Consider the following 26,830-nt stretch of genomic DNA (forward strand, 5'->3'; position numbering starts at 1 on the left):
GTAATGGATAACACAACTTCTTTTCCAAAAAACATTATAAAAGTTGACTACATAGTAGGACCCCTCCAAAGAAAAGTCTTAATATTCTTTAAAAAAATCACCACAATGCAGTTAAGGCAAGAATTAACAATGAATGTTTACATTTAAAAAACTAACTACTGGGTTATAAAAACTACTTCTAAATAACTTAGATTAAAGAGGGAATAAAAGCTGAAATTATACACTATTTAGAAAATAGTGACAACTCCAACACTATATATAAAAACTTATGAGCTGTGGCAAAATCTGTACTCGGAGGAAAACATATAACATTAAGTGCTTTTGTTATTAAGCAAGACAAAAGGAAAATTAATGAACTGAGATTTCAACTCAAAAGGCAACAAAGCAAGAACCAAGGGGAAAAGAGGATAAGACAAAAGAAATTATAGGATTGAAATACAGGGAAGGAGGGGGATCAATAATAAATTAGGAGTTGGTTCTTTGAAAAGGTCAACTGAATAGATGTTAAAATTAAATCTAATTTTAAAAGGAGACAAAAAACATATAAAGGCCATTAGGACTGAGAAAAGGTCTTTGACCACAAATATAAAGAAGCTTTTAGATGTTTTAACAATAAATAAATGAAAAAAAATGTCAATCCACACAGCCTTCTGAGAGAGCAGAAAACTGGTGTAGGCTGACCACTGAAAATCCTTGGAAAGTCATCAAGAATTACTATCCAAGGACATCCTAGACCCAGATAGCCCTACAAGTAAATTCTGTCAATTTTTTGAGGAATAGAACATACCATGCAATCTGAAGTAGCACAGAACATAAAAGAAAATGGAAAAGTTTATAATTTTCTCCAAGCATGTATAATGCTCATTATAAAAGTAGTAAAGCCACCATTCACATGTTGAAAACATCATGCTAAGTGAAAGGAGCCAGTCACAAAATACTACTTATTCCATTTACATGAAATGTCCAAAACAGGCAAATCTATAGAGACAGAGAGTAGATTAGTGGTGGCCCAGGACTGTGGAGGTCAGGGAGAAATGAGTAACAGATTTCTTTTAAGGGAGATGAGTATGAACTAAATCAGGGTGATGGTTGTACAACTCTGTGAATGTGAATACAGTAAAATCATTTAATTGTACACTTTAAATGGATAAAATTTTATGGGAATTCATCTCAATAAGGCTGTTTTCTTAAAAAAAGTGATTGCACATGCACATAAAAAAGAGAAAACTATATAAAATGTCACTAATCAATTGAGGGTTGAAAGTTTGAATAAAAATACTAGCAACTAAAATATCAGAAACAAGCAGTTTATTCCAGGACTATAAATGTGGCCCTATTTTAGACAATATATTAATATAATTTGAAATATTAATAACTCAAAAGAAAAATACATGGTGACCTTAATAAATGCAAAAAGCCATGTGAAAACATTCTATATGTCTCAAGAAAAATTCCTACCAAATGAGGAAGAAAAATGTCTCTAAACTTTTGTCTATTTAAAACAAACATCCAATATTAGTCATAACAGTGAAACACTCGAGGCATTTTATTAAGTCAGGAATGAGATAAAGATCAACTATTACTATGAACATTCACTATTGCTCTATAGTTTTCATTTGAGGCAGTAAAAAGTTAAATATAATGAAAGGGAAGGAGGCAAAACTATGTCTATTTGTTCATAATATGATAATCTACCTTAGAAAATAAAAATACAAAAATCAACAAAAATTATTGGAACTTATAAAGACTTCAAAAATGTGGCCAGTTATTATTTCAAATGAAAACTTTTAATCGACACAGAGCAGATGTTCAGAAAAGTATTCAGGTCATAACTGTTCAGCCCTGTCAATTTCACAAACTAAACACACCCATTTAACCATCATCCAAATTGAGAAACAGAAGATGACCAGTCTCCCAGAATCCCCTTGTGCACTCTTCTAAAGGCAACCACTATCCTGAATTCTAAAATTGTAGATTAGTTGTACTTGATTTTGAAATTTATATTTGAAGAATGAAATAGTATATACTCTTTGGGATCTGGGTTCTCTGATTCAACATTATGTTTGAGATGTCCATACCTTTGGTTTTGAAAAAACAGCATTAATATCCTCAGATAATTAAGAGAATATGTTGAATTCATAAAACAAGAACTGGGTGCTATAACAAAAGATGAGTTAAAGACCAATAAGAACCTTTGAAAATTAAAATGCAGAAGTGGAAATAGTTTAGAAAATAAGGATATTTCCCAGAAAACATAGTCAAAAGACAAAAAAAAAAAGAAAAAATACAAGAAAGGACAATTAGAGAACTAGTCCAGGAGGTTCAACACACAAATAAAAGGAATCCCCAAAATGGAGAATGCACACACACACAAAGGAAAATTATCAACAATGAACATGAGTTTCCACTAGCAAGTTTTACTGAGTGTCCTGCACAATGGATAAAAGTAAATCCCAAAGCACATCACCATAATATTTCAGAATACTACGGATAAAACAATTTCTAAAGTGATAAAGACAAGTCACCTTTAAAGTCAGAATGGCTCTGGACTTCACAATAGCATGCTGGACATTAGAAGACAATGGAACACAGCCTTCAAAATCTAAGGGGAAAAACCATTGCAAGTGGGTAGTCAAATCCAGGTATTTTTAGGAACGTGAGGACTAAAAAACTTACATGAGGATATATGCATCACCAAAATGATGAAGTCAAAAAAAAAAAAAAAAGAAAGACAAGAGATCAGGACACAGAGTAGCCATACAAGATGGGGGTAAAGAGAACCCTAGAATCCGTCCAGTCCCAATAGAAAAAGCCAGAGCACTCAGGTTTTCTTCAAGAAAAAGAAAAAAAAATGGACAAGACAGAATACCTGTGTGGCTGAGAGGATTGAAATGCAGACAAAAGACAGGCAGAGGGTCTGGAGTTGAATTAGTGAAATATATATAGAAAAAAATGTAAGCAAATGAAAAGACAATAACTAAGTGCAGGGAAAATAAAAAGCTGTGTGGGAGAAAGGAAATAGCTAAAGTGTACCATGTGAATCAGTGGTAAGTAGTTATAATAATGTAAATATTTTTAAATGAGCTAAACAAAATTATAATATAACTATAATGGCAGATGCAGAAGGAATGAGAAGCATGTGTAAATGGGGAAGGGGTGGGTGTAGGTGAGTAATAAAGGGTTATTATCTCATCCCCCATAGTAGAAAATTAAGAAATCATGCCTAAATCTCAAAATAACCAGTAGGACTCTAAGTATGTCACTTTTACCTTATTTTACCTTATTATATCCTCTCCCATAGTAAGAAGTTAAGAAATCATGCCTAAATCTCAAAATAACTAGTAGGACTCTAAGTATGTCATTTAGAGACAGAGATAGAAGTAAAAGCGTCATTTACAAGAGTGGAGAGTGGTGCCTCTAGATAGTAGAACCTGGTGGAATACATATTTGACTTTTTACCCACATACATATGTAATTACTATAAAACTACAAAATAATTTAAAATATGCAAAATACTAATGAACTATGAGTAGTGGTTGTCACTATGCAGTGTGATTGTGAGAGATTATCTAATATGCTTTTGTATTTTAAAGTTTTTGTAATGAGTATTAAATTTACAGCAAGTATATAATGAAAAGGCAACTATGTGATTTTAAAATTTCCCAGTTTTCACATCACTGCCCTTGTTCTTCTCTGCTGGGCTGGAAGACAACATCTGGATTAGAAGCAGAACAGAAAAAATCATTCGTATTTCTTCCCCTCCTGAATGCCTATAGACAAATTATAGAGCTCTAATTTCATGGCTGTCAGCCTCTGCTCCACCCTCCTCATATTCTTTAGGATTTGAAATCTCTGCAATTTCAAGTTTCTTGAAGAAAATATTCCAGTTTTCCATAGATCACGGCAAGATTTAAGGGATTTTCTTTTTCTGTGCATAGCTATTTTTAAGAAACTACTATGGGATTTGATAGAGGGTATGGATGTCCTAGTCACATCAACATCTACAATCATTCAGGTCACCATCCTTCAGCACTTTGAAGCCTGAGAATATATTCACTGGGAGACATAGAGACTGGGTTTGGAAAGGTCAAGGTGGCCATTTGGAGTCAAAGACTGTCATACACTAGCCACAGAAGCACAGAGGTGGACTGACGAAGTTCAGCCCTCCAGGCAAAATCACTGGATTTCAGGGATCCAGCAATTTTCAACCAGAGCTCAGTTATCAGGGCACCAGAAATCCAAAGGGAGAGCAGGGGGCTGTGGCAGGGGGCAACAAAGAAGCAGGGTTCAGAGGTGTGAGTCCAGGGCAGGCAGAGCAACAATTTCCAGGAGCATCAGATGCCAAGTGGATCTCCTGAGAGGGGGGCTGGCCAATGGAAGGCCCCTGGAAGCCAGGACTCTATGACAGCGCACACTATCGGAGTGGAGAACTGTGGGAATGGCACTCCAGAGCCTTGTGGCCAGAACAAAGGCCTGTGGGAGCAGAGCATGCAGGTGGGGGAAAGGGGCCTGGCAAGAACACCTGGGGCACTCGAGGTTCAAGGCAGGAACACCTCTTCTCAGCTCACATGGGGGCTGAGACCTACAGTGTCAGACACTGGGGCCCAGGACCTACAGTGAGGCCAAGTCTGCAGACAAGAAGCTGGGGTGGGGAGGTGGGCATCTCAGAGGAGCTGGAGAAAGGACAGCCAGGAAAAGATGGGGGCCTCACTCTCCCCGCTTGTCCTCTAAAACTCTAAAACTGTGGAAGAAGAGGCTGTCCCCAGCAGCTACCCTTCAGAAAACCCCTTCTCTTGGCTTCAGAAAGAGCAAAGCCTATGTGATAGAGGTGACAGTTTGAGCTCTGTGAGCTTCCCTCCTTTGGACTACGTGACCTTTGCTCTGAACTGCAAGGCGGGAACTTAGGAGCGGTCTCAGTTCCTTCACCTCCTTCTTCAGGAGTGATGCTAAGCCTAGAGGAAGCAAACCTCAGGGCTCTCGTAATTGGAAAAGAAGTTCTCTCACCTGACTAAGGCTGAGTACCGAGGCCGGTGCTGGAGGAATTAAGATGTCCTCTAAATGAAAGCCTGTTGTTTTCCTGCCTAACGTCCCATTGGAAGGAGATGAGGGAGAGTAAGGTGATGAGAGGGGCTGCGTGCCCAGGTTTGGCCCGCAGAGCGGGAGAGATGTGTTTGACAGTGAGTTTGGCACAGAGGGGTCCTTTACCCCCATTTTCCATGGGGACTGTAGAGGGGGGCCTGCCTCACAGGTGGCCTTGTATCCATCAGGGGCCCACCTCATCCATGTGGACATGATGGTGCCATGTGGCCTCGTGGCCAGAGGCTCAGTTCCCATGCTGGAAGAGCGAGGATGAGCTGAAAGCTGGAGGAGGTCTGCGGGTCTCCTCCGAGGGGGAGATGAGCCACAGCTGAGTCCGGGGTGGGTGCAGGGAAGATGACCAAGCTCGGGTGTCTGCAGCCTGCAAGAGCCGTGGGGCGCCAAGGGAGATGGGCCTGGACCAAGCTGAGAGGCTGGATCACTGCTTGGGCAGCTTCAGCACATGCCTGTGACACCGGCAGGGCAAGGGGTGGCCACGTGGGCCAGGGACACTGCCCAAGGGGAGAGGTGACTCACAGTGACCCCGACATTTTCCCTCAGCCACCTGTCCCCACACTCTGGTGCATCTTCCTGGAAAAGGCAGAACAATTCCAAAGGATTGAGCATTTATCAAGAACCTAAACCCAGCAGCAATCCCTAGATATTGAATTGGTCAAGTTGGCATATAGTAAGGGCTCAATAAACATTTTCTGGTGATGGAATATTCTGCACTTTTCTGTCCAAGACATTTGATTTAAAACTAAAGAAATTGCATAGGGACGTAATAGCAGATATGATGTTTTATCATTCATCTCTATGTCAGAGCACTTAATTGAGTCTAGGTTGCCAGAGGCAGGGTGAAAAAATTCATGTTCACGGCCTTTCTTTGGCCTCATTTAAACTTCACAACAACCCTGTGAAATGATTATTCCCACTTATGGATGAAGAACCTGAGGAACTGAGAGGTTAAATTACTCATCCAAGGTCTCACAGAATGGGTCTGCCTACAGCATGTCTAGTCTTTTTAAGTGGAAGTAAGCTGAGGCTCAAAGTCAGTGGTCCACTCTAGCATGGAAAACAAATCTTGGGAACCTGGGCACGTTCCTTCTGTCCCACCAGGCTGACATGTGGAATGTTTGAGAAGCTCTTGCTCCCAGCAGTGGAGTCTCAAGGCAAAGCAAGAAGGCAGCAGTCAGCCACGGACAGCTATGTAGAGCAGACCCTGGGCAGCGACGTCCTGTTCTCATGTGGGCCGCACCCACTGCTTTCCTAGAAGTGACAAAGTTGAGGGTACTGCTGCTCTGAGGTCCTTATCCACTGTGATTGCTGCTAGGCATTCTTTCCAGCTGGGTGACCAAATAGCAAATGTTTTAAAGAAATGTATATGCCTTCCATTTACACAATTCCAGAATGGCAAGCTCTCCAAGGCTAAATCTCCAGTCGTCCTGCTCATTTGCTGAGTTCTCATTTGGGGCTCAGAAATGTGTAAATGTGGGTACATTTGAAGAAGATGGCAACAAGGAGAGTATCTTCCATTCTGCTTGGAACAGAGGCTTAAATACAAGAGGGATCAATAAATGCTCATGAAGCAAAGAGGTGAACATATGTAACCCTGTGGAGCAACCCCTATTCTGGATCCTGTGTATAATGATTTTTCTTCCGAAGGGATATGCAACCCCAAAGCTGATCAGCAGTGCCTGAAACAGTGCTGTTTATCAGCCCGGCTCCTCCAGGGTGGTCCCCTGAAGAGAGCAAGAGTAGTTCTGTGGAGGATTTTTAACTGTAAATCATACCTGTGTCTTGTTTCTATAGTAGAACTCTATTAACTGAAACATTTGATTGTCTACAACACTTCATGCCAAACATAAAGAGATTTACATTAGGGTTTCTTCATCTAAGGAACCAAAAGCTTTGTCATGGAAATTCTCTACTACTGGAACAATACACCTTTAAATATGGGTATGTTTGATGAGTAAGCAAATTAAAAGCTCGGTTACACAGACGGTGAGTGACATGACACAGACCCTGCTGGTGGCAAAATGGAGCAGAGCTTTCCTTGGTTACTGGAAGACTGTGAGGCCAGGAAAACAAGGTGGAGAATGTCTAGCTATGGTTTTTCTCTCCCTGAACTGTGGCGGGCTACACTTGGCTCCTGAACTGGATTCTTGTCCTGATTCTCCTTTCCTAGATCCAAAGGGAAATACTAACCACTGTCCTGACCCACTTTCCTGCCAACACACTGCAATTAGCTCACATCATATACACAGCCCAGGTTGATCAGTAGCACGTGTTGGTCTGGCTCTATGCAATGCTCAGCTTCTGCCTAGGATGCTCCTTGGTTTCTGAATCCAGGCTTGTGACTCCACCATGACAAATTCTGCTGCTCTGGGATTTGACCCTGGCCCAACTGCCTGGGGTACTGTGTGCGGCCCTGCCACTTCCCATGGGAGGGGACCACACAAGACTCTGAGCCAAGAATTAATACCCAACTGTCTTCATCTTGTTGCAATATTGGCCATTTGCCATCTGCTGATGGCCATTAGCATCTAAGATAGAATTAACATTTTGTTCATCTATTTAAAGTGTACAATTCAGTAGTTTTTAATGTGTTTATAGAGTTGTGCCATCTTCAGAAAAATGAATCTTTGAATATTCTTATCAATTCCCCAAAAAATCCTATACTCTTTATCAGTCACTCCTCTTCCCACCCCTTCCCCCAGTCTTAGGCAATTACTGTTTTCCTTCCAGCCTCTCTCATTAGCTTTCTCTCCATCTTCAGTCTACTTCATTGGACCAGTGGATTGAGTCTGGTTTTAGAACTCTTGATGGAATGGGCTTCCTGTTTCAGCCAACTCAGTCTTGCATCTTTCCCGTTTTTTAATGAACATTGTCTACGTTAGTCACCTCATCAGATCTTAAACACCCAACCCTCACTGTGGTTAACTCAGTGGACTTGGATTGTCCAAATCCTGCATATTCCAAAGAAGAGCTGGTGCTTGCTCGGCTCCTGGGAGATAACTGTTAACCCTGGGACACCCCACCTGATATGAGTGTCTCTTCACACCTGAGGCCTGGGACCATGTTATATTAATTTAACCCCTGGGTGGGGGGAGCTGGAGACCAAATAGACAAAGTTAGCCACATGGTACACTGTACCTACATGACTGACCCCCACTAAAGACCCTGCGTGCCAAGGCTCAGATGAGTTTCCCTGGGCAACACTTCATCCATGTTGTTATATATTGTTGCTGGGAGGATGAAGCCCTGTCCATGCAATTCTTGGGGAATAGGACAACTAGAAGTCATGCCTAGTTTCTCCTGGACTCTGTACTATGCACCTTTTCCCTTTACTGATTCTAATCTGTATCCTTTCCCTGTAATAAGTGATAACCATGAGCCTAATTTTTTTCTGAGTTTCCTGAGTCATTCTAGTGAGTCATCAAGTCTGAAGGTAGTCTGGGCACCTCAAACACACTCCCTTTTACCACTGTACCTCTAATTGTGCTGTCTTCCATATACTCTGCCAGTACAAATCCCCTTTAGCTTGAGAGGCCTGGCAAGGCACACCTTTTCCAGGAGAGACAGCACAGTGAGTAACAGTACACACTCAGGACCCACTAGATCCAAATTGCAGCTTCATCTCTAGGTGCGTAACCTCAGGTAAAGTGCTCACCCTCACGCCTCAGCAGCCCTGTCTGTGAAATGAGGATAATAATAATGCTTATATTTTAGGGCTCGTATGAGGTATAAATGAATTTGTATTTTGTAAAGCGTAAGAACAATGCCTGGCACATAGGAAATTCCAATGTTAGTTATGGTTTTTATGAGCTCTCCCACCTACTCCACTCACAAAGTTCCCTGCCTCCCTGAATCCACACTTACCTGTGAAGTGTGATTATGTGCACTTGGGCTCTGTTTCCAACCAGCCGATGAACTAGCTCAGGAGGATCATGTGATTTACTAATACTGTCCCCCTGAAAGTTCCTACCACCAGGCTGAGCACATAACTGGTCCCTAAAATATATCCGCTGATGCATAGGGGAGATAGCTCTAGTAAAAAGTCTAGGAAAATCTGATTCTTCCTTCACTCAAAATTATCTCCTCTTGTGTAAGCCAGTTGTATCCCTCCAGGGAGGAAAAAAAGTAACCATCTCCTTTTATATATATTTGTGCACAGCATTTGAGATCCTGGCCACTGTATACATCCAGGACAGCCCTTTCCACCCACAGAGTCTAACAAGCTCTAATGGCTCCTGTACCTTATAATTTATAATCAAATTATATGTTGGATTAAGGATTGCTAATTGTTAATCATCAGCTTGAATTAGCTATTAATGAGTAATGTCACTAATTACAGGGTCACCTAGCACAGAGCAGGCAGACACCACTGGCACCGCACAGAAGATGTCTGACTCAGCCTCAGTCAGTGCCCTGGAGGCAATGTGCTGGAAAATGTCTCATCTCTGATGGCACTGTAGATTCTTGCCTCCCCTCACAGGAGTCACAAGATTTCACAGCTGGAGAGAACTCAAGATCAGCAGTTCCCAAGCTGTGGGCCATATACCTCTGAAGGCAGCTGAGCTAAGCCAGGTTCCCAGGAATTCATTGGGTACCCAACTTAGGGGCCTTCAGGCTAAATATATTATAGCCCCTCATTCTTATCTTTGCTGCTATTTTTCACATGTATGTATATACTATTATGAGTAATAAAATTTAAGTTTATATCAAAGTATAGCTTAATGCATAGTAATCTTTTTGTCAAGAAATCTTGTGGAAAATTAGTTGAATTTATAGTCCCAGTCCCTCAACACAGCCATCAAATCATTTTTGTGTTCTTGGTCATCTCACCCATTCCCATTCCTCTCAGCAATTATTCCAGACCTTTATCACTTTCTTGGAGCCCCCTATCTAAGGCCTAACTTACTCTCAGTTTTGATTCTCTCTCTAATTCACAAAGAAAGCATGGGTCATACAGCCGGCACTCTGCCTTTATGCTCTTCAGGAACAAACTCCTATTCATGTTCTTGACCCTGCCACCTCGTCCCTCCTCAGGGTGCTTCTGGCCCTGTCAGTTCCCTCCCTCCTTTCCAGGTCCTCAGACCTTCCCTCTCTCCCTGCTCCCTGCCCTCAGCTGTATATACTATGTTCAAATAGGACTCTTCACGTCCTCATTTGGGCTGAGGATGTTCAGACAACAAATGCTGTATTCTGAGATCATGAAGAAAGTTCAATTAAGCAGCCAGAAAGCAGCTGACAAAGGAGGGTGAGAGAGCAGACTGGGAGAGGAATGTGTCAGGAGAGCGTCCCTGGAGCCTGCTGCTCCCTGGAGCAAGTGGGAATCCTACCACCTAACTGATCCTGAACCCCACTCTCAGGGCAGGAACTGGGGTCTGCTCAGCTAACTGCAAACTTGGTGCTCAGTACTCCCCGCAGTGGAGAAACAGCCTCCCTGGTGCCGGCAGGCTGCTCAGCAAAGGGAAAGTGGCCTGGTGAGCGAGGGGAGCACTTGTGTGGGAAGGCATCTCTCCCTGCCTCCAGGTAAAAGATGTGTGAATCCCAGGAACCAGATATGGCACCCAGACGGGATGTTGCCCTGGGACCCCTTTAAAAATGATGACTTTACAAAGGAATGAAGTACTGATACGTGTCACAACATGGATGAAGTGCATAAACATTATGCTCAGTAAAAGAAGCCAGACACAAAAAAACACATAATGTATGTATGGTCCCACTTACATGAACTGCCCCAAGCAGGCAAATCCAGAGACAGAATGCAGCTGTCAGGGCGAAGCAGGGAATGACTGCTCAATGGGTAAGGACTACCCAGCGGTGAGGTTGCACAGCATTGTGAATGTGTTTAGTGCCAATGAATTTTATGCTTCAAGATAGTTAAAATGGTAAAATTTATGTTATGTGTATTTTACCACAATAAAAAAAATTATCAACAAAATAAAACAAACCAAATAAAGGGGTATCCAAGATTGTGGCTTACAAGATATAGAAACAACCTAAATATCCATAAACAGATGGATAAAGAAAATGTGATACACACACACACACACACACACACACACTAGAACTATTCAGCCTTAGAAGAGAAGGAAATCCTGCCATTTGCAACAATGTGAATGAGCCTGAGGACATCATGCTAAGTGGGGAAAGTTAGACAGAGAAAGACAAATACTGCATGATCTTGCTTATGTATGGAATCTAAAGTCAAACTCATAAAAAGAGATCAGGATAGTTGCTGCCAGGGGCTGGGTGTGGGGAATGGGGAGACGTTGATCCAAGGATGCAAACTTCCAGCTATAAGATGAGTCAGTTTGGGAGACCTAGTTGATAATAATGCCCTGTACACTTGAAATTTGTTGAGAGTAGATCTTAAGTGTTCCCACTATAAAAGAAGGTAACTCTGTGAGGTGATGAGATGTTAATTAGCTTGATGGTGACAATCACAATGTATACATGCACCAAAACATCACATTGTACACAGTAAATATATACAGTTTTTATTTGTCAATCATATCTCAGTAAAGCTTGGAAAACATGTTTTAAACACATGAAGTAATTCATTGGAAATAAATAGCGGCTTAGTGGAGCAGAGAGACCCAGCAGTAAGAGGGCAGGGGGTGGGTACCAGGGCAGAGAGGGCCCTGGGAGGGACAGCTGAAGGAGGGTCCCTGCCAGCCAGCATGGAGGCTCAGGTCTCCCAGGCCCTATGAGGAGCAGCTGCAAGAGCCTTCCAAACACTCTAAGAAAGAGCCAGTGCTCCCCGTCTGCTGGTCCGGAGTACACAGAGCCATCCTCACACAGGGTTGATCAAACAAGAACGTTCCTGTCCCCCTTTCTGTCCCATCCCCTGCTGGGCTCCGGGCAGGGTCCACACAGCACCTTCTGAGGAAAAGATGAGTGTGGGAGAGAAAGAAAAAGTAAAGACCCCAGCCCTCTCCCACAGCAAAGGGTCAGCAAGGAGTGGGCCACCCTGAGGTGGAGGAGGAAATCTCAATTTCACTAAAGTTCAAGTTTGTATTATTGCCTGAGACCGACAAGTTCCAGGATGGACAGAGGCCGGTCTGCGACTCCAGGTCACCCTAGGGCTTTTGCAGCAGGAGTGGCAAACCTCACCGTGTGCTGCAGTTTTTGTCGTCAGGACAAGGGAAGGACTCATAGCTCTGAGCAAGTAAAATGGGGCAGAAGGAAACCAAAACAGCAGGGGTATACCCATGAGCTTTACTCGTTCAGAGCGTTTGAGGTCCATGCACAGTCCTGCCCATCCTGAAACACGTGTCCCTTGACTTTGCAGACTCTGCCCCCACCCTCTCCGAGTCTTCCCCAAACACCTCCAGAGTGTCACCTATGCTTGTTTTCCCCACTTCCTTGTGTCCCATTTATTCACCACCCACTGCCATCTGGCTTCAGACCCACTACTTCCTAGAAGTGGTTTCAACGGGCTCTGCTGAGCTGACCCCTTAGACTTAAGGTTACTGTCAGTCTTCCTTATGAAGGCTCCCTTTAGTCCAAATACTGGGTTTTCTTTTTCTCTTCCTCAGATGTACCTCCGGGCAACCTCATCCTCCTTCTAATCGCTTGCAACTCTCTTCTGAGCCTCAGATGTCACTCATACATACATGCACTCACTAAATATTTTCCTCATACCTACGAAGTGCCAGGCAGTCATTAAGCATTGGGGATACAGTCCTGGCTTCATGTAGCATACAGACTAGGGGATGACAAAAGACAGTAAAGAAAGGCTCCCCAGTTGGGAGAGCTAAGGAGAAACATCTCTCAGTGGTTCTTAATATAAGCCCTAGGGGTCATTAGGACAGTGGCTTCAAGGCATCCATAAACTTCATGAAATTATATGCAAAGTTCTGTCCACTTATCTGTGTTCAGGGTTGATAAGAACTATGGCTTTCATGCTACTACTGAAGAGGTCGTTGACTCAAGAAAGTTTAAAATCCACTGGTTTAATGATAGGTTATTCATGTGACACTGGAGATGTCACTTTGGAGAAAGTCAGGACTTAAGACCAGATTTGAGAGCCTTCTCTGGGTCAATGCTTCTCAAGGTCTTTCCCTGAAGAATCTCAGGGGCAGAGGGCACACAAAAGTGATACACAACAGAGGCAGGAACAGACCTCCAAGGCTTAACTCAAGCTCAGGAAGCCTTCTTATTCCTTCCTGCTCCAGAAAGTCCTATGGCTTTAGTAACACTTTCCCAAATCTCTTGGCCCCACTATAATGCCACATTCCTCAGGTGCCCCCTGTTCCCAGTGTGAGAAGCATAGACCAAACCTGTCCTGGAAGGACGAGGTCTCCCACAGAGCAAGTGCAGAGCAAAGGCTAAACTCTGGAGGCCCAAGTGCTCAAATCTGGTCTAGAGGCATGTCCTCTGGCCCTCAGAGCTTTGAAGTAGAGGGATCTACTGCAAACATTTGGAAGTCAGGAGATTTCTCCAAATAATCTGGACTTGCATCTTCTTTTAAAAGGCGGAGGACATGACAACATGTACCCGCCTCCGCCACCGCCACCCACTGGTACCGTCACGTGGGGCTGGTAGCGGCTGCCTCCTTGGGTGGGGCATGTCTTCTTTGGTCCCCAGCCCCTGCCCCTTACACTGGCCCCTGCTGTCCTTCATGGCACCAGCAGCCCATTCCTGACATAAGAAACTCCAGTGTAGACAAAGACAAACAGAGGACAAATGGAAAATCTTGGGAAATAGCTGTCTACCAGACAGTAGAAAAGAGATATACAGGAAGAAAGAAGGAAGTAAAAGAGAAAGAATACAAATTCCCTTAATGCAAAAATACATTATGTTGCCTACTGGGAGACTCAGTATCTAAAGACTCGTTCGATCTAATGTCATTTGGATTATGAAAACGTTCTCCTCATTCCATCCTTCATTAGAATAAAATCATTACTATTAAATTCTAGGATCACGGAAGGGAAGCCCCCATGTCCTAACATTAACGAAGTTGTCCTATATCTGCTTAATAGCATCAGAAGGGCCAAAAAAATTCCCTCTTACAACTAATTATTTCCGTCTACTATTAATAAAGTAAGCATTTCATAAGTTATGATACTCTGAAAAGATATCATTGGTATTTGATTCTATTTTGTACTTCAGAGATGCATGTAATATTAATGACTCATGATCACTTTATTTTCTAGTCTTTTTAAAGTGCATATTAATCATCTGTTAATGTTACCATAACCCATAAAATTCAAGCTAAATTTTCACTCAGTGCCTTACATGGCAGCCATGTTCTCTGGGCGTCCCACAGCTGTGCCCTGTATTCACTTTGTTCCCTCTGCTGCTAACACCACTGCCACACTCTCATTCCCTCATCTGTCACTGTTGGAGCTCAACTTCCTTGTGTGTCCTGGAGGAAGCATTGTTTGACTAAAAATATGAAACTCACTGCTTGTCAGTCCATCCTTTGAACTTCATCCTCTCAAGATCTGAAGGGGTCTGTAAGTACTCCCTACTAAATGTTTTAAGTTGTGTTATCCGATTCTATTCTGCACTTCAGAGATGCATGTGATATGCATGTGGTAAAATACATACAACATAAACTTACCATCTTAACTGTTTTACCTGAGCAGTTCAGACTTTAAAGTACATTCAAATTATTGTGAAACCACTGTCCAGAACTCATTTTATCTTGCAAAACTGAAAGTCTATACCCATTAAATAATGACTCTCCATTCCCCTCTCCTCTAAGCCCCTGGCAACAGCCACTCTACTATCTGTCTTCATGGATTTGGCCATTCCAGGTACCTCATACGAGTGGAATCAAACAGTATCTGTCTTCTTGCTGACTGGTTATTTCATTTAGCATAATATCCTCAAGCTTCATCCATGATGGAGCATGTATTGGAATTTCTTCCTCTTCTTAAAGCTGAATGATGTTTCATTGTATGCATATGCCACATTTTGTTTATCCATTCATCTGTTGATGGACATTTTTGTTACTTCTACCTCTTGGCTATCGTGAATAGTGCTGCTATGTACATGGCTGTGCAAATAGCTCTTTGAGAACCTGCTTTCAACCCTTTCAGGTATACACCTAGCAGTGGACTTGCCGGATCACCTGGTAGTTGTTCTCTTTCTAATTTGTTGAGGAACTGCTTTCCGTAGCAGCTGTACTATTTTATATTGCCACCAATAATGCTCAAGAATTCCAATCTCTCCACATCATCTCCATACTTATTACTTTCCACTTTTTGAGAGCCATCCTAATGAGTGTGAGGTGGTAAATGACCCACTACATTGTAAATATCCCAAAGATTTTGCTTTGGTTCTCAGCTAACAACCTAACTGATAGATCTACATTATTATTTGCAGAGAGCTGAGCGCACGACATGAAAATGCGGCACATCTAGGTTGGGATGAGAACTGAGCCATGAGGCATCTCTGGCTGAGGAAGTTTTTGTACCAAAAGATCACCTCCCTTGTTGCACAAATCTGTCCATGGGCAGCTCTGCTCGAGTGCAATTCCTCAGCTTTCAATATGAGCAGGATAATGGAAGAAAAAGGAGCAGGGGAGTTGGTATGTCTCTAAATTTTACTCTGGTCTATTAAAAATTTGCAAACTGGAAAAAGAACTTCATGGCTGCCTATAGAAAGCCCTCACTCCTATTCCACAATTCCTTCTTGCTTTCCCCCTTCATACCAACAAACGCTGCCCTACAACTAGGCCTAGGTATCAAGGCCTCTCCCACTTCTTCAGACTTAAGACAGAAACATGAAGATTTTATGAGTCAATTGGCCCTCAAGGAGAACTCACAGAAAGTACTGAACTATAACTCGGGTATCATCTTGTTTGAAAATCAGTGCATTTGTGGTGGGCTGAACAACACACCTCCATATGTCCCACCTACCTTCCCCCTTAAAAATCCATACCCTAATCCCTGGCATCTATGAATGTTACCTTGTAGGGGAGAAAGGACTCTGCAGATGTGATTAAGTGAAGGATCTTAAGATAAAAGGATTCTCTTGGTTTATCCAAGTGGAACCCAACTGTCATCACAAGGGAGGGAGACAAGAAAGTCAAAGGAAGAAGGTTCTGTGATGCAGAAAGCAGGGCAAGAAGAGAATGTACGTGGCCATGAGCTGAGGAATTCTGGCTGCCTCTAAAAGCTGGTAGAGGCTGGGAGATGCCTTGAGTTTCATTCTGTAAAGCTCATTTTGGATTCTTGACCTTCAGAATGTAAAAGAATAAATTTGTGTTGCTTCAATCCACTACATTTGTTACAGCAGTCATAGGGAATGAATAGGGCATCAAAACCAACCTACTTTATGCAACATCCTTTATATGTGAGCTTTCCAACTGGTGTGCCATGAGGTGCTCATCTCTTTGTCTCCAGGGGCAGTTGGCTGGGAGCTGCCTGAAGGTCATCTGCTTACTCTGGCTGCCACACAAATATTTTCCTTTTCTATGTATTCCTGTGTCATGAAAAAGGGTGGGAAGTACTACAAATAGTCTGAGGTTGCAAGTATGAAAGTGCCCCAGGAATTAATACCTTTCAAACTGCACAATTAAAAGCTCTTGAACTCAGTTCATCGGCTATGAAGAAGAATAAAAGTGTGAGCATTCCTATCAATTTCAATTTTCCAGTATTACTGTTTGATAAGCTATCCTTGAAAACTTTAGTTAAAAGAACAAAATGCAGTGTCCTTCCTCAGCAAGAATGCTACAGTGGTGAGCTCAACACCCTTACTCCTAAGGCCTCTGTTTATATACCCTGTTCGTCCATCTTCTGCAATCTCTCCTAGACTCCCTCTCCTGGGGACTCCTCTGTCCCCTTTGAGGACTCGATGGCTGCCAGAGCTTACTAGCCACAGACCTGATGGGGAGAGAAGGGTCTCCGGCGTCCCACCAGTCCTTCGGGGGGCTGATGTACATGCACCACAGCTCCCAGCTGTACCCATGAGCCGAGTTCTCATACCGCTGCACCTCAAAGGTGTCCTGTTTGATGTTGTCGATAGATGGGAGGATCACTCGCTTCCGGTTCTCCTGGATTCGGGATAGAACCGGCTCAGCCCTGAAACACAGAGAAGTAGAAATAAAATCTCTCTCCTGAGTTATGCCCACACCTCAATCGGCACAAATCCCAAGACCAAGAGAAAGAACAGGAGCAACAGAGCTAAAGGTTGGGCCGTGGGCAGGCTGGAACTCAGATGGAAACTGAGGCTCCGAATGACCTGTCCCTTCGGCTCATGCAGCTTTAAGCGTGCCCTGTGAAGCACTGTGTGAAGCAGCTCACTCCCTCGCCTATGTGGGATCACTACAGTGCTGATGCCTGGGCAGGGGAGGCCTGCAACAAGAGTTTGGAGCAGGAGGGCTTTTCCCCCAGAAAGCACAGGCCCCTCATACTGGCAGTGCAAGCCAAACCAAGGGCATCCAGCTCCTATGACTTGTAGTGCAGCGCCATTCTGCACGGTATGTTCAGTTTCCCCCTCGGGCACTGGTTGATGCCTCTTGTTTTATCTGCTGTAGCTGAATTCCCTTTCCCAAAATAGGTCACTTCTGCCCTGGATGGCCTGATTTTAATAAGCATTTCACTAGCTTCTTTGTGTAAATATTGCAGTTGTTTTAATTGATTATTTAATTGATTTCTTAAAAAGGATCTAATTGAATTGGTTAGCAATGGCAGGCAGGAACTAATTAAATGCAAAGGCAGGCAGAATCCTGCCTCCCAGCTAGCCTGCCCCCCTCAGGGCTGCAGCGGGAGATAGGCAGGGACCGGGCTCAGGGTTCAAGGTGTGGCCCTCCTGGCTTAGGAGAAAGCAGATGGTCAGACACCCCTGCCAGTGTGTGTCTCTGAGGCAGACGTGGGAAGCGATCATCTCCCTTCTATGGGAAGTGATCATCTCCCTTATCTGGAGAGGAAAAGATGGCTCTCATAAGCCAGGGCATTAATCTCACCATTTAGAGCACAGGCTTTGGAAAAGAGTCAAGTGAAAATCCCATTCCTCTGCATTATTTGGAAGAATAATGAGAATGTTGGGCCTACATCCCCTCTCTTTTCATTTGCAGCTATTGAAATACCTGTTGGCTCATCTCATCTTTCTATTTAAAACAAGCAATAAAATATACCCTGGGCTATTTGCTGCCTTCAATACTTTTGCACACACCATACAGGCTGAAGCCAAATGGAACTGATTTTCCATGGTTTCTAAATGTGTTTCAGAGCTTCACCCTCTCCATGTCCTCACTCACACTGTTCTTCCCTGCGTATGCCCTTCTGCCACTGGCAGGAAGCCTAGCCACCTACGGAGGCTTACTAGATCAAGTACCTCCTCTAGATCAAGGAAGCCTTCCCTAATTTTCCCCAGCAGAAAGGCTCTCTCTCCTCCCTCTCAATTCTTAGACCATTTTCCTCACCTTATTCAAATCATTGTGACTACACATTGTCTTTGCTAAGCTTTGAACACACATTATTTTTCCTAATGAGCTAATGATAGCTGATATTTATCAATCACTTACTACAGCTAGGCATCTTTCTAAACATTTTACATGTGCTAACTAATGTACATCTCACAACAACCCTATGAAGTAGATACTATGATCACCATTTAACAAATGAAAAAACTGAGGCCCAGAGAGGTTAAGTCGCTTGCCCCAGGCCACACAGCCAACTAGTGGCAGAACTAGTTATCTAACCTAGACGGTCCAGTTTCACGCCCAACGGCTAAGTTTCATTGCTTTCCTGAATGAGGCACACTTCCTCCAGCTGATCTGGGGTCAGGCCTGTAGAAGCATTCAGCTCAGCCCCATCACTGTGTGGTGGCAGTTAGTGAACATGGGGACAAAAGAGCTAGGTTCAATAATGCTTCTGAAGCTGAGGAGTTTGGTGTCCCAGTCAGTGGTAGAAGGTTCAACTGCTCCCAGTTATTTGCTCCCCTCCATGGGGACATCCCACTTACTACCACGTGGCCTGCAGTGCTTCCCTGTGGAAAGGGGCACTCCCTCCCTCAACCTCAATTAATGTTTCATTTGGACATGTGACCTATTTTGGCCCATGGGATGTAAGAAGTGACAATGCCCCAGCTGAGCAGAAATGTAATAGCCATTGCAAGGTTCAGCAGCCCTTTTTCCTGAACCATGAAAGTGGAATGTCCTAGATAGAGTCCCCCTACAAGCAACTTCAGACTGCATAGACAGGACATGTGTTTCTCATTTCAATAGCTTTTTATGTTTGATATTTTACGATTGTCTTCTCTGCTATTTCTACAGGTTCAAGCCAGAAGCATATTGTCAACTAAAGATAGAAAATAAACAAAAAATCCAATTCATTCAGTGAAGCAGCCTCTGATTCTCTGAGAATCATGAATGTCTCAATGTGTCATGGTAACCCTTCCCTCCCTGCCCAGGTCCATCATGGACCAGCCAGGCCAGTAGACAGGAGCTGCCCACTGTAGTGCTCGGTTAGTCATACCACTAAGAGTCCCCGGATGCTCTTGCTGGGAAATGTCTACTCCTTAATTTTGTTTCTACCTAATACACTTACTTTATGTTCCCCAGACCCATAATGGAGGACTAAAATTCCTGGATTTTAAAAACATAGAGAACTATAGCATATTTTTGGTGTCAATATACCTATTTCAAAGGAACAAACAACAGTTCACTTTACCAATGATCAGATTATTAATCTACAGATTTTATTATTTTTTTAATTTGGATTTTTTTAATGTGGTTGTTTTAGTATTGTTTCTTAGCACAGTAACAAAGGCAGACTTAAGTAGCCCACCATATATAACCAATCCATCAGCAACTACTATTCCACACCTTACAATTAACAGCTTAAGGTATTTTACTATAGGTTTTCACAAACCTGATTCAAGCCTCTAAAATTTTCACAATAAAGTAGATTGGCATATAAAATAAAATACATTATCATCCCTTTCTTATATGGTCTTACAGCCACATTTCCCTTTCATATATATGAGATGACAGTCTCTAAAACCTGTTAAATATTAATGACTCTTTCCAAGAAGGGAAAACAGATTTCAATATTTTTTTAAACAAAGTAAGTGTGTAGTCTTGGAAGGACTTTACATAAATGGCTGTGTATATAACCTGTACAAAATTAAGCTATTTTAAGTTTCAGACTACAAGCAGCAGGACACAAATGTCTATTTTCTGTATTACATTTCAGCAAATATTGCAGAACTAGTAAAAGTTTTAAAAGTTGCTACTACCAGTTATGTCCACTGTAGCAAGATGTCTTAAGTTACAACAAAGACCTCCTTGGGTTTCAGGATGCTGGGGGCATATGGACAGAGACACAGGCGGACAACCCACAGGTGACCCGACCCAGAATGGAAACCTTATAACTCACTGAGGTTGGATATTATACTTCAGGGTAACGGACTGGAAGTTGAGACACTATGTCGATCCTGTGATGAGGAACCATGAGGGACATCAATCTGGCAGAAGTGTGGAAAATCAGTCTGAAGGGCTAAGACTGGATCACAGAGACCAGTTAGAATTAGACTGTAGCCTACTTGGGGGAAGGACAGCCAGTCTTGCCAGATTCTGAACCCCAACTGAGTGACTACATGTCCCAGTTTGACAGGACTGTTCTCATTTTACCACTGTAAGTCCTGCATCCTGCAAAATGCCTCCATACTAGGCAAACCCCAACAGGTGGGCATCCCAAACATAGCCCTGAGCTGTGTTTGAAACATGACAGACATCCAGCAAATATTTGTCAAAACAATGATGCAGGCAGCCACTGCATTCGTTTAGGTAGAAGATAAGCAAAGTCTGAGTTGGCAGAGTGGAAATCAAGACGGAGACGAAGGTCCAGATGCAAGAAACAGGATGGAGAATTGGCTGGAGCTGGCGGTTTACTGGATAAGTAACATAATGGATGGGGAGGGGGTAATCAAGTGAAAGAGACATTGGTGGGGCCACCACTTTTGACAGGAAAGAAACAGGGAGGCAAGGATGTCAGGGGAAAGCAAGATATGCCAAGGCTGAGGTTCTGATAGAACATGGAGTGTATTTGTTCAGAAGGTTTCTACTTAATGGTTCTCAGACTTGAGTGAGCATCACAGACACCTGGAGGGCTGGTTAAAACACATTGCTGAGCCCTCCCCCAGAGTTTCTGTCCAGGTGCACGTTAAGCCCAAGATTCTACATTTCTAACAAGTTCCCAGATGCTGCTGCTGGAGAATGATCAACAACTCTGAAGTTCAGGCTGAAAATATACAGCTCTATGCCATCAGGTCTGATGGTGGCAGAAAAGCCAGGAGAGGAAGCTGGTGCCTGAGACAACAATGGCTAGATACCTGTGTGCACTTGAAAGGGCCTGGGTTAGTTGTGGCCCCAGGTTCTAAATTTATATTTGGTCATGTAACCATCCTCCTTTTATCCAGCCATTACAGAGATTCTAAAGTTTGTTGTGAATGAAGAATAGACATTCTAATTTTTAATTAGTGATGGGATATTGGCTCTTCAAGTCTGGTACTGTGAATAGCACTTATTCAAGATGGTATCATTGTCTGTAAATAAACATTTGTGAAATTAAAGCTTCTGCTTCTTACAATTAAGCAACCCAAACATAGATTATTTAACTTCTGACTTGATGTATCCTTGGTTAGTTAGCAGTGATCATATGACCATGCTTTTAAAACTGCAAAGCCCTAATCCAATGTCAGCATGTACATTGAATGATTTGAGCATCTGATGCTTATTTCTCTTGCATCCAAAATATTCTACTCTCTGTATGCTTGACAACTTCTATTGCATTGTTCTTTTCACCAGGAAAAACCTCGGGGGCCACATCTGCAGGGATAAACCCTTCCTTTCCTCTACATCATGTTACAGATAATCCTGTAAATTATGGGAAGTTGTGCCTGAGTAGGTTAGAATTGTAAATGGATTACCTTCTCACAAAAACAGTCAATCTTCCTCCCCAGAAAAGGTAACAGGCCAAGTCAGAGATGAGTGCAGCTGGAGTATGACTGTTTTTTCCCCTTTGCAAGGATAATCTTGAGTTCTGTCCAGTCACAGCAGCACTTTCCCTGAGAATTTTAATGCTGATGATGGACTGAGAAGATGCAGAGGAGCCCCTCCCTGCTTCCCAGTCTTATCTCAGACTACGGCTCACCTTCTCCTTCAACCAATCCTTCTCCATTCTACCAGGGGCACTAGAGCAAACTGGCAAAGTGCCCCACCTCACAGACCTAGCCCCTCCTAACCACACCTAACCCAAGGGCCTGTGTGCCCCTGGGGTTCTGCTTGTGACCTACCAGCCAGCAGTGAATTCCACATGGGCATCAAAAAAGCCAGTGACCTGGCCAGTGGCCACCTTCCAGCCCTCGATGCGAGCTCGGATCAGGCCCTCTCTCTTTTGATTGCGCACCACCTTCACGAGGCCAGGGTAGCGTTTGTGGACGTACTCCTCCAAGGGGGCCTTCAGCTCCTCTACAAATGACAAAATGCAAGAAGATCCATAAATATGTCATTTCAGGTATGTGTCCAACCCATGGATGCCAACAGCTCGTTAGGAAGTTCAAAGACTGCAGAACATTTTGCATGTTAGTCATTTTAGGAAAAGGTGACTCAGTCAGTGTGAGACTTGGAATATATCCCTGACACACCAAGCCAGGACAGCAATGTTCTCCCAGCGTCCAAGGTATACAGCTGCACAGAACCCAGGCCTAGTCTTCATATCCCGACTGCTGCAGGCTGGCAGATTTCTTGAGATTTCTTTTCACTGTGGCCTTTCCTCCTTCACTGGCCAACGTTCCTGAACTCCCACCATCCCCTGGGGCCTGTTTATCTACTTCTGTATGGGCTCTGCCATCTGCACATACACTGGCTCTTACCAGTACGTGACCTGAGTGGTCCAGTGATGCATGAAATACAAAGTAACAGGATTGGTGTTATAGTCTTAAGATGCCAAAGAAATGTTTACCCAGTATAGAGAAGCTAATGTGGCAGAAAATGTAATGTTACCAGGGAATTGAACCCTCTTCCTTATTCAACAAGCAGGTGCTATGAAGTACTTTATTTATATTATCTAATTTAATCCTTAGGGCAACCCTAGGAGTTCGCTAGATTAATTCCATTAATTAACTGGATGAATTTCACTTTGCAAATTAAGAAACAGTCTTAGGGAGGCCAACCTATCCCGAAATCACACACCTAGTAATGGTAGAATTAACATTTAACTCCGCAGATATAAAGGTCAGTATCTTATACAGGTAAGAATCACCAGATATAGGACAGGAAGGGGTTCTCAGAGAGAGGATTCTGAGATATGCATACTCTAAGGATCCACCCTCAGAGAGTCTCATGGGGTCCAGGAGCAGCCCAGGTGATTCAGATGCAAGCAGATCACCAACAACACTTTAAGAGAAATTTTACCTCCGACTTGGTTCTAGAGGAACCCAAAAAGGCTATTTTTATAGATGACATGTAGACTGAACATGGCAAATTTTGGCAAACTGAAGCCATATATTTGCAGCATCTGTAAAGGTTGTCTGTAGGTATGATGCAGCCGTGTGATCCAGGAGGAAACACAGAGGATGGGTGTACATAGATGGGAGTAGGAGAGTCCCTGAGGTACAGAAACATAAAATAATTCCAGTCAGCCAAAGGCATGGACAGTGTTAAGGGCTGAACTGGGTTCCCCCAAAATTTACCTATTGAAGCCCTAATCCCTGCTACCCAAGATGTGACCATACTTGGCAACAGGGACTTTTAAAAGGTGATTAAATTTAAATGAGGTTATTAGGGTGGGTCCTAATCCAATTGGACTGGTGTCCTTTTCAGAAAAGATCTGGATGCACACAGAGCCACCAGGAGCATGCATACAGGGGAGAGAAAACCTGAGCACACAGCAGTCTGCACACCGAGGAGAGAGGCCATAGAAGCCACCCCTGCCAACACCTTGATCTTGGCCTTCCAGCCTCCAGAAATGTGAGAAAATAAATTTCAGTCATTTAAGCACCCAGTCTGTGGCACTTTATTATGGCAGCACTGGTAGGCGAATACAGGGAGGTATGGGTTTGGAAAGGAGAGAAACGGCATCGGGGAAGGCAGAAACTTCTAACGAAGCACAGTGTGAAGTTGGGTATACAGACTACAGTCAGACCTGGGTCCCAGGCCCTAGTGCTACCATTTATTACTCAAAGGACCCTGGGCAATTCAGACAATCAGTTCTGGCCTCAATTTCATCTTGTACAGAATGGGGATGATGATAACAGCATGGACCTTACAGGGTTGTGGAGAGGACTGAACAAGCTAATGGATACAGAATGCCTAGAATTATCCCTGGTCCAGTGTAAATGCTCACCCTTGAGGAGCTGGCTTTAGTAATTATTTTCTGTCTTTTCCTCCACTTATATGTAAGGCACTTGAATAGAGATTTCAGAGCAGCTCAGGGAGCCTGCGGAGGCTGCACTCAAGATGGAAAAATAGGCTATAAGCTAGAGCTAGGTTTTTAAACTGGAGGGTGAATTGGTACCAATAGGAGATGTTGAACAGCTCCCCTACAGACTAATTTTCAGAAGGTCCAGGTTGGGCCTAAGGATTTGAGTTCCTAACAAGACCCAGCTTGTGCCCAGCCCTGGCCATTGGGAACCACACTTTGAGAACCACTGAGCTTAAAGGACTTTCTTGGCCAATGCTTTCCAAAGGCCCATGCTCGGCACACAGTGTGCCTGCAATAAGTCATCTACTGGTGTTTTCACCAGCATTGCTGACATCTTTGTCATGATCCCAGATTGGGGAAGAGACTTTGGAAGAAGCCAGGCTGTGGGGACCCTCTGATTCTTCACTCATCAGGAGCGAGAGAAAGATAACCAAGAAAATAGGGCTGGAGTGGCCCAGGGAACATTCAGCTTCTAGAAACCATCTATGAATGGAATGTTGGCGGGTTTTGCCTGTGTTAATTTTCTTGAAACAAGAATTCTAGCCAGAAGATTGGGCAGACTATGCCTGCCTTGTGCATCATTTACTCCCCATGAGTGCTACATCGGTGAGCAGGGAATGAAATGCATGCCACAGAAGGCAATGGCCTGTGCCTGGGCACAGCACCCACAGAAGGGCACGGTGGGGAGCCTGCCCATGCACTGGCACTGCCCCATGAGGGCCAGAATCTTGGGAATCTCTGTAAATTCAAGGAGAACATTCTGAGTGCTGAGCTCCAAGCCAGGGGACCCACATACGCTGTTGGCTTTGGGGCCCCATGAGGACTCTGCCTGACAGTCATATGTCAGCTCCTGGACATGCCCGTCACCATGTCTAAGTGTGCACTGGTTTCCTCATTTGTTCAGCGGTTGTGATTGAGATTTCAGGGGAGAGAGGAAATGGGCATTAACCATATTGGCAAAAGAGAATATGGTTCACCACCCCTGCCCTTCCACATCCCAAGACCACTGAGATATGGGCATTAAAGGACTTTAAAAAGTGTAAAAGGATAAATGGAAAATGACTAAGCATTTATTATTAGCCTAATGCCTATCAAGAATAAAGGGATGCTACATATAAAGCCCTTGATATGTGTTCAATAGATATCAATTTAAAACTTGCTATGAACAACAGCAATGATTTGATTGGGCTTCTTTTCCCAATCCCTCCATGGGATTGTGTCCTCAGAATGTATCGGGTGGTGCTTCTGCCTGGATTCAAAATCAATTCAGACACAACATTCCCTTGAGATGCTTACAATCCAGTTAAAGAGAAGAGACATGTTCAAGGAATCAAAATATTCAGGATTACAAGGAATACAGAGCTAATGGCCAAAGAAAATTGGCCATAGAGAGAAAGTGCTGTGAATGAGCAGAGAGGGAGAAATTATTCTGCCTGGGAGCATTCATAGAGAAGGCAGCATTCAAGTTTAGCAGAAGGTTTGGACACGTGCTTTCATGATCCCAGAACACAAGGACATGATAGAATACATAAGCATGGAATTGGATCTTCTCAGGTCACAGACTCACTAGTGGCTGGGGGACTGGGAAGCTGCTGATAATTAGAAAAGAAGAGAAGTGGACAAATAAGTTCATGAGTTCACCTAGGGACAGGCTGAGGGGCTAGCAGACACTCAGGGTAGGCTGCTGAACCAAGCTAGTGATCCAGAGATAAGGAGGTGTCAGGAACACAGTGGTGAGATCTAGAAGCCCAGGAGAGGATGAAAGTTCCAGGGGACAGTGTGAAGAAGTCTTAGACCCACACTTTGGAAAACGGGCATTTAGGAGGCAGGGAGAAGAGATAGAAAGCAAGGCCGGCTAGAAACAGCATCACAGGGGCAGAGGCACATCAGGAGCAGAAACATGGCAAAGGTGCCAAAGGAGACATGTGTGTCCATTTTACAAATCTTGATAGAGCACCTTCAAGGCCTGAAAATGATGCAATTCTTATCCTCCAAGAGTCACTCAACATCCAGTGTCAGGAAAATCAAATGCATTAGAGAAAATGAGAATGGGCCATGCATCTAGACAGAGACCAATTTCCTGAAGGGACTAGGGAGAAGAAATCCCTGATGCATGCAGCCAGGCCCTGCAGGGACAGGCTAGCACTAAGACAAGTGGATGAGTAGGACAGCTCAGGACTGACTCCCAAAAAGGTGTCCTGCTCCCTGGTGGAGCAGGGCTGTGACAGCCTGAGGCACTGGGGTGTTGAGATTCAGAAATCACCTTAAAGAGAGCCCACAAATTAGATGAGGGAAATCAAGGCCCCCAGGCTCACCATGGAAGCAAACAAATCTCCAACCTGACAGTGATAAGAAATGTC

The 26,830-nt window shown here is 43.5% G+C and overlaps 1 protein-coding gene across 2 annotated transcripts in view; it reads right to left on the bottom strand.

Annotated features, from left to right (window-relative positions):
- The window catches only part of GALNT17 (polypeptide N-acetylgalactosaminyltransferase 17), a 481,494-nt gene that overhangs the window by 207,888 nt on the left and 246,776 nt on the right, over positions 1-26,830 (bottom strand). For both annotated transcript variants that reach the window (XM_036907891.2, XM_036907890.2), the window contains exons 4-5: positions 22,342-22,516; positions 16,926-17,123 (exon numbers count right to left, since the gene is read on the bottom strand). In XM_036907891.2, coding sequence (XP_036763786.1) covers positions 16,926-17,123; positions 22,342-22,516 — 373 coding nt within the window. The remainder of the gene's footprint in view (positions 1-16,925; positions 17,124-22,341; positions 22,517-26,830) is intronic.

The sequence above is a fragment of the Manis pentadactyla genome, chromosome 10, assembly GCF_030020395.1.
Source record: "Manis pentadactyla isolate mManPen7 chromosome 10, mManPen7.hap1, whole genome shotgun sequence".
Lineage (NCBI taxonomy): Eukaryota > Metazoa > Chordata > Mammalia > Pholidota > Manidae > Manis > Manis pentadactyla.